General features: G+C 35.7%; 2 protein-coding genes across 2 annotated transcripts; one reads left to right on the top strand and one right to left on the bottom strand.

The window, feature by feature from the left end:
- The first annotated feature begins 1984 nt into the window (after positions 1-1984).
- Positions 1985-2504, top strand: LOC139854854 (uncharacterized). Its single transcript, XM_071844132.1, has 2 exons — positions 1985-2135; positions 2218-2504. The coding sequence occupies exons 1-2, from the start codon at positions 1985-1987 to the stop codon at positions 2502-2504; spliced, it is 438 nt and encodes a 145-aa protein (XP_071700233.1).
- A 5254-nt stretch (positions 2505-7758) lies between these two features.
- Positions 7759-9216, bottom strand: LOC139886307 (peroxidase 10). The gene is made up of 4 exons (XM_071870072.1): positions 9016-9216; positions 8720-8911; positions 8251-8416; positions 7759-8171 (listed from the first exon to the last, which is right to left on the bottom strand). Exons 1-4 carry the CDS (start codon positions 9214-9216, stop codon positions 7759-7761), a joined length of 972 nt encoding a protein of 323 aa, XP_071726173.1.
- Between the last annotated feature and the right edge of the window lie 2231 nt (positions 9217-11447).

Here is an 11447-nt window from a genome sequence, read left to right as displayed (position 1 = left end):
AATTCCAATTATATAATAAACCTGTAGGTACGTATAATTCAGTATATATGTATAAATGTGTACACTGTATCTGTATTTATATATGTATGGTTGTATTTCATATATGTATATGTATATGTATTTGTAAATATATATGTAAGTGTATTAATAATAATTATTATTATAAATATAATTACTAATAATAACAATGATTAATAATAATAAACCATAATAAAAAAATAACAAATAATCATAATAACTTAAATTTATAATTTTATTAACAATTATAATAATAATGATATTGGTAATGATAACAATTATAATAACTGATAATATTTAAATTACATTTATATTTATAATATATACATATTTATTTATAAATAATGGTCCGTGAATCGTCGAGAACAGTCAAAGGTATAAATGAATCTATGAAAACAGTTCAGGGTTTTCGAGACTCAATTTAATAGACTTTGCTTATCTTATCGAAATCATATAAGATTAAGTTTAAATTTAGTCGAAAATTTTCGGGTCGTCACATTCAGATATGATTTGAGGAGGATATCAATAAAAATTTGGGTGCTTAATGATTAAGAGACTGTTTCAACTCCAAATAGTTTAACACTGAATGCTGAACCATTCAACATCATATGTCATTCAGAGATCGAAAATAAAATAAACGTGATGAATGCTAAATGGTTCAGCATTTAGCGCTGAACCATTCAGTTAAGAGTTAAACAAATACACCTTAACTATTACAAGGAGGAAGGTATAATACGAGGTTGTGTTACATTGAGGGTCAGTACTGGTCAACGGATCACCTACAAAGGAATTTCCTCTCCAAAAAGGTGTTCGACAGGGTGATCCACTCTCACCATATTTATTTCTAATCGCAGCTGAAGGTTTAAATTGCCTTACAAAACATGCGGTTGAGAAAAACCTTTTCTCGAGAGTCCAAGTTGGTAGTGATCATATCCACCTGACACATCTTCAATACGCGGACAATATTATCTTCTTTAGTGAGTGGAGTAAAAGAAATACTAGAAACCTAATGAAAATTCTTAAATGCTTCGAGGAAACTTCTGGACTCAAATTAAATATCAGCAAGAGCTGGGTGGGTGGTTAGGGTGCATTGCTGGATCATTTCTTGTTACGTATCTGGGTGTCCGAATCGGCGCCAACAAGAGATCAATGAAACTGGTCACCGGTATTTGTTAAATTTCGGAAAAGGCTTGCGGATTAGAAGGCAAAGACTATATCTTATGGTGGCAGGTTAACGCTCATAGAATCGGTACTAAGTAGCTTACCTTTATATTTGTTCTCATTATTTAAAGATCCCTCATGTGTTATTAATAACCTTGAAGGCTTAAGACGTAAGTTTTTTTGGGGCGGGACGGAAGATATCAATAATATGTCATGGATTAAGTGGGAAACAACCATTCTCCCACTTGAAAAGGGTGGTTTAAATACCGAGTCTTTAAAATCAAAAAACTATGCTCTTCTTGAAAAGTGGTGGTGGCGTTTTAAAATTGAAAACAATTCACTTTGGGTTAGGGTAATAAAAAGAATCTATGGTATAGATGGCGGGTTACATTCCGTCTATCGCATTCCTTTAGAATAGAAAAACATCTACATGGTCTACAATCATTTTGTTGGGTAATAAATTGAATTTTAATAACTTGCAGTTTGCAAATTCTTTTAAAAAACATATCAGATGGAAAATCTACTATGTTTTGGGAAGAAGTGTGGCTTGACTGCTCGAAACTCATGAATAAATACAATAGGTTATATAGACTCGATACCAATAAACATGCTCTCATCCATGATCGGGTACGTTGGACAAACAATGGGTTAATTTTCCTTTAGTCGTGGTCCCGTGAAATCTTCAGTAGATTGATCGGTGACCTCGATAATCTTTAACAAGCTTTCTAGTTTTGTACGTAGTAATAATAGCAGGGACAAGTGGACTTGGGCTCACGATACAAGCGGGAAATTTTTGGTTAAAAGAATGGCACTCCTCCTCGATCTTGCAGGTTGTCCAGATGCTGCTGCTCCATACACCACCTTGACAAATAAATGGGTTCCTCTTAAAATTGGTCTATTTGTGTGGAGAGCTAGGAGAAAACGTCTCCCGGTCCGTACTGAACTTGATAGACGAGGTTTAGACTTAGGCTTGATTCGTTGCCCTATATGTGATGATGGCTTAGAAAATGTAGATAATGCTCTTATATTTTTGCAAAGTTGCTTTTGACATATGGACCAGAATCTACAAATGGTGGAACATTAACCTTCCATCCAATCTCAGTGTGGCGGAGTTATTTCTTGGCAACGGACACAATTTCTCATCCTCATTTGGCAAAAGACTTTCGCAAATGGTTGAATGGGTAACCGGCTATTTAATATGGAACAATCGGAATGCCATCACCTTTGGCAAGCGCAAACAAAATGGCACAATGATCGTTAATGAAATTCAATTAAGAAGCTTCGAGTGGATAACCAATAGAGTGAAAAAGACACCAATCGAATAGTACCGTTGGCTTACCGATCCTTTATCACTAGACTCGATCATACCTGACAGATTGGTATTGGTTAAACTGATTTATTCATGATTCGTTCATGTTTTGTTTACACTATTTTTGTATAGTCCAATTTCGGGTTAATGGCTGAGGGTCACTCAGATCTAGTGCTTGGTTGAGGTCTAAAATGGGTTGGGGTTTAGCCTCTTTGTCGTTGAAAAGTCTAACACTGCGGCTATTTCTCATTCCTAAGTCTTGACTTCATCCAATGCGTTGATTCTGTTTGTTCTAGCATGCTTCTTTTATTAGGTGTAGATTGATAGAATAATTTTGATGTACACGGTAATTCTTCATTAAATAAAATTTTTGTTGGCCTTTCAAAAAAATAATATAAAAATAAGAACGTTGTTGTTGTGAGGCGTAAGTCAACCTACAACCAGTAGGTGTAAATGGACCTTTTTTTTTTTTTTTTTTTTAATAAAAAAAGTTAGATTTATTAGTAAGTACTGTAGTATTTAATGTAGTAACAAAAGTAAAAGACTATTGTCGGGGTTAGACTCCTGTTAGTTTTTCTTTTTTTTTTTTTTTTTTTTTTTTTTCTTCTTATTTTATCACTCTTTTTTTTTTTCTTCTTATTTTATCACTCTTCATTTTTTAGTTTTAGAATTTCTTTCCTCAACTTTTTATTTTAATTTCCGTCCTATTCGTTTTAACTTTCGTAAAAATAAAGCTATTTTTCCCATTTTCATGCGCCAACAACGTGAGACTTATGTTGTAACGGTTAAATTGTACTAGGCAGCATTGTTTTTTCGTTAGGTTTTTTTTGGTTTTTTTGTTTTTTTTTTTTTTTTGAAAAGCTAACAGAAAAATATATTATAACCAATATAAACAATGTACAACCGGAAACATACAGATAGCCTTTTAGGCGACTCGAGGGATCTGAGAGGAATATAATATATAGGTCATGACTAAATTCTATACAACAAAAGGATAAATGAAGAAGATACCTGGTCGAAAGAGTTGCACGAAGGAGAAGTATGATGTAGGAAATTACTCACTTACTCAATGATAACCACGTTTAGGAAACAACTTGAAAAGACAAGCCGGGAGAGATGCGATCAAGCAGTGCCGATGAGACGGCTACAAAGCCAATCGATCCCCCCCACTTAGTTCCTTAGACGCAGAGATCAGAGAGGAGAGAGCAAAAAAACCTACACATTAGCCGATACCCTCTTTTGTTAATGCCTTACGAATGGAAGCTATCGGATCGGTTAGCCAATGCAACCAATCTAAGGATAATTTCTTGCTGCGGGAAGTGATCCACTCATAACTTTTTGATTGTATATCGGAGAGAATTTTTGGTGGACTCACGGGGTTGTTTCCGAAGACGTGATCATTTCGGTTTTTCCATATAAGGTAAAACGATACCCATATTACCGCTTGCCATATGGAGGCTTCTAATGGTGAAGAGTTTTTTCGTTAGGTACACTACAAAAATGACAAACATATATTTTTGTACCGATCGTCAGTATGTTTATTGTATTTGTAAACTACTAAGATAATATTATATATAATAACGGTTGAATCAAGTTATTGTTTTTTTTTTTTTTTCCATTCCATTAAGTTCAATACGTGTAAAATAATCATATACTCCGTAGTTATCTACTAATCATAAATGTGTTGGTTTATTTTGACTAGTAGAAGATATGTTTATCCCACATTGGTGGGAGGAAGATGTGAAGGGTGAGTGACTTGGTTATATAAGAGGGGCTAAGTCTTCATTCCAAATCGCACCAATCAATACACTTTAAGTATTTGATTATTTCTTTCTTTCTTACTCTTGTTTGAGAGTTGTATTAGTTAAATATTTTGGAGAGTGTAGTTGGCTTAAGAGAGTCGTCTATATCATTGTAACAATTTGTGATATAGTGTATTTCTCTCTTTGGGGGCCGGTGGTTTTTCTCCTGTTTTGGAGTTTCCACGTTAAATCTTGTGTTGTGTATTGTTCTTATTTCTTTACTATTATTGTTGGGCTGGGTGGTGGGAATTAGTGAGACCGTAATTTCCCAACAACTGGTATCAGAGCGTCAGGTTTGACGGGGGTCTCGGTTATAGGAGTCGGAGTATGCTCTGTGGTTGCCACGGGAGTGGATCGTCTACATCAGAAACGAGTTCTATTGATCGTATAGAGTATCTGGTTAGACAATATTTTTTCTGATTCGTAGTAATAGTTGGATTTGTTAGCGGCGAGTTGTGGATTTCCGATTTAAAGGGTCCTGGCTACCTGCTACATCTTTTGGCTATTCGAAACGTGAGCAAAATCAGAGAAAGTGTTGTTTATAGGATACGGATACGATGTCGAAGTTCAGTCCAATGAGGTTTGATGTAGAGAAATTTGATGGGATGATCAATTTTGGCTTATGGCAGGTTCAAGTCAAGGATGTGTTGATTCAGTCCGGTTTACACAAGGCTTTGAAGGGTAAACCCACCCTTGATCCTGGCAGTGATTCTAGCAGTAAGTTCGATGAAGAAGAATGAGATGATATGGATTTGAGGGCAGCAAGTGCGATTCGTTTGTGTCTTGCAAAGAACGTGCTTGCAAATGTGCACGGGTTATCAACGGCAAAGGAGCTTTGGGTTAAACTAGAGCAGTTGTACCAGGGCAAGGGCATCTCAAATCGGTTGTGTCTTAAAGAACAATTTCATACTCTGCGTATGGATGGGGGTTCAAAGATTTCAGATCATCTAAGTATTCTTAACGGTATTGTTTCAGAACTGGAGGCTATTGGAGTTAAAACGGATGATGAAGATAAAGCTTTGAGGTTGATATTATCTTTATCATCGTCTTATGAACACATGAAACCTATTTTGATGTATGGGAAGAAAACTCTGAAGTTTGAAGACGTTACTAGCAAGCTCCTATCCGAGGAGAAAAGACTGGAAGGTAACGGGATCTCGTCATCAGGAGATACGATAGTGCTGTGTTCGAATAGGCAGAAGAGAAACTCTAGAAAGAATCTGACATGCTGGAAGTGCGGGAAGACTGGACATGTAAGGGTTAATTGTCCCGGTGGAGCTAATCCGGCAAATGTCTCCAAAGACGCTAACATTGTCTCCGTTGTTACGGAGAGTGACGAATTCCTCTGAAGTCACGTCATCCTCACGGTGTGTCCGCGCCACCGTGGAAAGGAATGTTCGTTAGCGGTTCCACAATTACACATGGGCATTGGTTTGGCGTTGATGCAGGCTGTGTGGTGGAAACTGATGTTGTAGCTGATGGGACTTTCGGGAAAGCCAAACAAGGAAGTTGCACCATAAAGTTTCAGCTGGTTGTTCAACAACATGTGCCGAGGTGAAATGCTTGGAATGTGATATTCTAAGTGCTATACTCTTAATGGTGGAGTATGATAATTCTTGTTAAGAGTTATGATTGTCTGTGATGACAATGATTGTCGGTTTAGACAATGTTCGATGAAGATGCAAGTTTTGTCTCTTGGGAGATAATGTCAACGGCATGAAGATGAGGATCTTGAAGTTGTAGTCGAGGAAGCGTCTACATCGGTTATCCTTGCAATGTGGAAGCATGGTTATCTTCTTCTATCCAAAAGGTGGAGATTTGTTGGTTTATTTTGACTAGTAGAAGATATGTTTATCCCACATTGGTGGGAGGAAGATGTGAGGGGTGAGTGACTTGGTTATATAAGAGGGGCTAAGTCTTCATTCCAAATCGCACCAATCAATACACTTTAAGTATTTGATTATTTCTTTCTTTCTTACTCTTGTTTGAGAGTTGTATTAGTTAAATATTTTGGAGAGTGTAGTTGGCTTAAGAGAGTCGTCTATATCATTGTAACAATTTGTGATATAGTGTATTTCTCTCTTTGGGAGCCGGTGGTTTTTCTCCTGTTTTGGAGTTTCCACGTTAAATCTTGTGTTGTGTATTGTTCTTATTTCTTTACTATTATTGTTTGGCTGGGTGGTGGGAATTAGTAAGACCGTAATTTCCCAACAAAATGTGCGTATAATAACGTTTAATATATATAGTTAAGACATGTATTGCAAGAAATAACCAAATAGTTGGCACTAACAACATAGGACCCACCAATTAATTTGTTTATACACAATTTAGTGTAAAGTAACTCTGCAATCATCCTAACTATTGTCAAAAATGGTTGAAAAAGAGAAGGTTGTGACGAGAGAACACCCACATCTTCCTTACTTACCATTTAAATAACAGCTGGAGTTGTGAAGCACTTGCAAGAGAATCTTTGTGTATAAAGAGATGAATGAAAGACAAAGTGAATATGTACCTTGGCTTGTGTATTCTACTAGTAGTACCGAGTACGGTACCTCAATGCAATATCTAATTATACTTTACACCCCTTAACTTTATACTACATGACCAGATGCCCCCCTTGACTACCTGTTGTTCCTTGATCAATCAACTTTTTTCGGTTTTTCAAATTTGTACTTTTCTTTTGGGTCATTTTTTCAACCAAAGTTTACTTTGTCGCCTTCTACATTGTATGTTTATACTTTTTCAGTCTATTCCTTTCAAAATCCCAACACAAAAGTCAAACTCTCTATACCCTCCTCACGCCACCAACAAACAAAATACATGTATCAGGTTAACAATGCGCCACAAACTTATACAGTACTAATTAACATAACTGTTATATTGGGTCTAAATGTGTTTGAAAATCAGGATGGATTATGATTTCAGAAGTGTGTTTTGATGAAACTAAGTAGAGCTTGAAGTTTGAGCTTATTTTTGAAGCTGAAGCTTACTTTTTTCATAAGTGTGTTTGGTAAAATAGCTAGAGCTTATTACTGAAATTGATTTAAGAGGACATTAATAATAATATGTACGTAGTAAAATACTAATGAAGGACTTTTTAGTAATTGTACATATCATAAGCTATACTTTTATCCATAAGTTACTTGTTAAGAACTTATTTTTTAAAGCTCTACAAATTACTATAAACTCTACTTTTTTTCTTATCAAATAAAGCTTAAAAAACCACAAGGTATTTAAAACTATAAGCTCTATTTTTTCCGCTCCTATAAAGTCTTAAATATAAACTCTTAAATAGAGTCATAAACATACTCTATTAAGATTTTGGTAATTGATAAACGATATCTGTCTCCAAAAACTACAATCATTCATTGATTAACATAAAAGTGATAAAAATTACAAACAACAAAGAGTCAAAGTCGAACCATTATTTCATCTAATTAACAGTATCACAATTCATAACCATTTAACTTAATGATTCACCTCACCACACTTCTTCCTAACTTGACCATTTTGCCCTGTAATTACCCCAATGTTACCAAGTTTCACCATTGACGTAGCAAAATCCCTATAAAATAGATACGGGTACATGCTATAATCGTTCACCATTGAAGCAGTCTGCGGGTCACCCATTAAGGCTTGATCGGATTCAAGCAATCCAGCATTGTTCACCAAGTTCTTATAATATGCATTATCAAACTTGTATGTAGTCACCATATCAAGTGAATTAAGATTTGTGTTTGATTTATCAACGTTAGGACACGATGTTTTTAAGCTTGTGGCTAGAGATGAGTCAAGATCCGGGTCAGGTTGACCGGTCCCTTTAAAGTCAAATAGCCGGTTTTTGAACGTGAAACATTGAGCCAACCCGATAGTATGTGCACCTATGAGGCATGAATACCACACATGATAAGTGGTGCAAAAAGAGAGTATATGTTTTAAAAAACTTGAAATGGCTCGTACCTGACAGAACCACGACATCCCTCGAATCAAGACCTACTGCTGCAAACTTAGCTGTTATGTTTGCAAGGGGCTCAAAGGGTGATGGCAGGTTAGTGTTTGCGGCTTTCATGTTTGCTGTCAGCCCGTCTCGCCGGCCTAGTGCAACGGGCCAGTTTGGCCCTCCTGACTGCACAAAGATGAATATTACATGTGTGTATTATAAATTTATAACACATATACTTATAAACTAGCCCGTTGATCGTTATCCCTAAATAGTCGACCTGATATTAAATACATATTGGCATACTGCTAATGATGAAACGGGTCAAAAGGGTCAAAAGTAGCCCAATTTGTCACGTCTAAATAAACTTTTTAAACATATAAATTGTGTAAAGACAATGTGCACCGGCTAATGACGTGTTGTTTCACAAGGATTTTGACATATTGTGGACTGACCAACTATTTTTACAAAAGTTACAAATTTTAGTACCAGAACAACAGCTTCTCTAGCTGCAAGAGTCAATATATCAACACATGAAACAGTCAAGGGACAAGCCCTTTCAACATCGGCTTTTATATTATCAATGACTTCGAACCCACGAACTGAATTACGGTTTGGGCCCGCATTCTTTTCCCCTGTGAAAGTTTTAGTATCATCCAGAAGCACAGAACCGTCGCAACCCTGAAAACCAAACAGAAAACAATCTTAAATAGTACTCCATACTTGATTAATTAGACTAATCTAAACTTAAATCACCATGATTAACGATCATGAAAAATTATTACATTAACAAAACAATCATGGAAATGAAGACGAAGAAGAGATGCAGCTATCCTTGTGTCGTTCTTCATAGCTGCCCAAACACCATATTTTACAATCATAGGCAAATTAGGACACGATGAATAATAATAGTAATCAAGTTGGCCATTAGCTAACATAATTGAAAGGGAAGTGAATAGAAGGATAACAATGGTCTTTTGATGCATTGTGGTTCAAATTAAAAGCGATATTTTTGAGGAAGATGTCGTTTTAATTTGTTGACATAAATAACGAAATGTGGGTATTTATAAGGTTTATGTAAACTTATAGAAGGTGTGTTTATTGGATGAGCAACTAGAGTGGCCTTGCCATTATAGTTGTGATTTGAACCTAATGGCCATTATTTTTGTGATGTCTGCAAGTAAACAATGTTTACTTTTAGCTCCATCATCGGAAGAAGATGAGTACAATAATGAGATCACCATTGTCTTTTTCGATAAATAATAGTTTAATTTGAAAAAGTCATAATAAATTTAACTGAAGTCTTGCTACAGCCAACTTATTACATCATCTTAAAATGCAAATTGTAAATAGTACTTATTCAGAAACTAGCCTTCAGTAGCAACCAAATTTACGGTGGTGTGAAGATTTATGCGTCGAATTAAGAGTTAGCGTTTCAATACAAAGTGATCCGTCCATTCAAGCACGTGTTTTTGAGATCCTTCCCATTGGCAGCGTTTAATACAAAATAACCTCCACTAACAGCCACCTGATCCACTAGTAGTTCTTGAAGAAGAAGGTGACGAGGACACAAATAACTTGAAATAAAACACAATTCTTTAAGAAGAAACAAGCATTAAAAAATATAAACTACTGACTATACAACTGCTTGTTATAAGAAGATGCAATGAACACGAAACATGTCAAACTCGGCCCCATGAGTGGAGGTTATTTTATATCATATATAAAATAACAGTAAGTGGAGGTGCAATAAGCTACTGCAAACAATTTGGAGAAAAATATTAATAAACTGAAACTTTTTTTCTTAATGAGACAAATAATTCTCAAAAAGAAGATGGGCCTTTCATCCAATTGGCAGAACATATTAATTTTACACTGATGTAGTTAATACTTAAAATTCTTAACATATGAAAGCAAACCAACTAATTAACAAGCCCACAAGCTCGAAAAAGCCCTGGCCCACACTTCTACGTCCTATCCATCAAAAGTAAGGCCTGGTGCGGGTGGGCTCAGTCCTCAGATCTGTATTAACAAAGCAACTTATATCGGGGTAAAACCCAGCACAGCCCTTTTAGGCATGCTGACAATTTCTTAAGTTACTACACTTGAAGTAAAATAAAATAGAAAATTGCAAAATTCTTATGTATCTAAAATGTACGGAAGTAATGATACTTTAATCAAACATGATAGGTCATGTTTGATTTGGACTTGAGCTTAAAGGAATGGAACTTAATTATAAGGAGAGTAATAGAGGGGTGTTTGTTAGACGTGTCTTGATAAAAAGTTCAAAATGTGTGTAATTACATTTTGGTCATAACTTTAAAAGATGGACGAGTTTCAAGTTCAGCATAGTCTGTCAAGAATGATACAGTATGATAAACACGGTCCAAATGATAATGAACAGAAATTTTCAAATATATTTATATACGGTCCAAATGACAACATGGACATTCTTCGTCACTAGCAAAGTTGTTAAGCCTCCTGCAACTCCATAAAACCATATGCATGACATTAAAGTTAAGATAGACAGATATATACCTTATACTTTTATGAAAACCTACCGCTCTGTCATGGCCTTGTTTCGCAGAGTGATAAGGTTCTCATTTGCTGTTTGTAGTCTGCACAACTGACCATAATATTGTTCTTTTCGGGATTATTTCAACGTTAGTGTAGGTCATGAGTTCTAAGCTCCCTAAGTTTCTGCTTCACATCGAGCCTCACAATTAAGGTACATCATATATCCTACTCCAATTTAATAAGTTACAAACAATATCACAAATGTAAATATCACAGTGAAATATGAAACACATATAGGTGTTAGAGTATGGAGACATTTATACAAAACGAGAAAAACAATCTCATACTTAGAGGTTATGCGGATGCTAATTTGGGTGGATGTGATGATTCGGGGAAAAGCACTACGGGTTATGTTTTCACAATGGGGAAGACGGCGATTAGTTGGTTATCTCGATTGCAAAAGAGTGTTGCTTTGTCAACCACCGAAGCCGAATACATGGCTATTGCGGAAGCTTCTAAAGAGCTAGTGTGGTTGAAGAACTTCTTAGGCGAGTTGGGTAAAAGACAAGACTATTGCGTCTTGTATTGTGATAATCAAAGTGCGGTTCATCTTGGGAAGAATCCGGTGTTTCATAGTCGAACGAAACACATCAAGATAAGGTATCATTTTATTCGACAACATATAAATGATGGCACTTTA

This window comes from Rutidosis leptorrhynchoides, chromosome 1 (genome assembly GCF_046630445.1).
Source record: "Rutidosis leptorrhynchoides isolate AG116_Rl617_1_P2 chromosome 1, CSIRO_AGI_Rlap_v1, whole genome shotgun sequence".
In the NCBI taxonomy this organism is placed as follows: Eukaryota; Viridiplantae; Streptophyta; class Magnoliopsida; order Asterales; family Asteraceae; genus Rutidosis; species Rutidosis leptorrhynchoides.
Note: the sequence above shows the minus strand (reverse complement) of the source record. Positions and strands in the feature narration are given on the sequence as shown.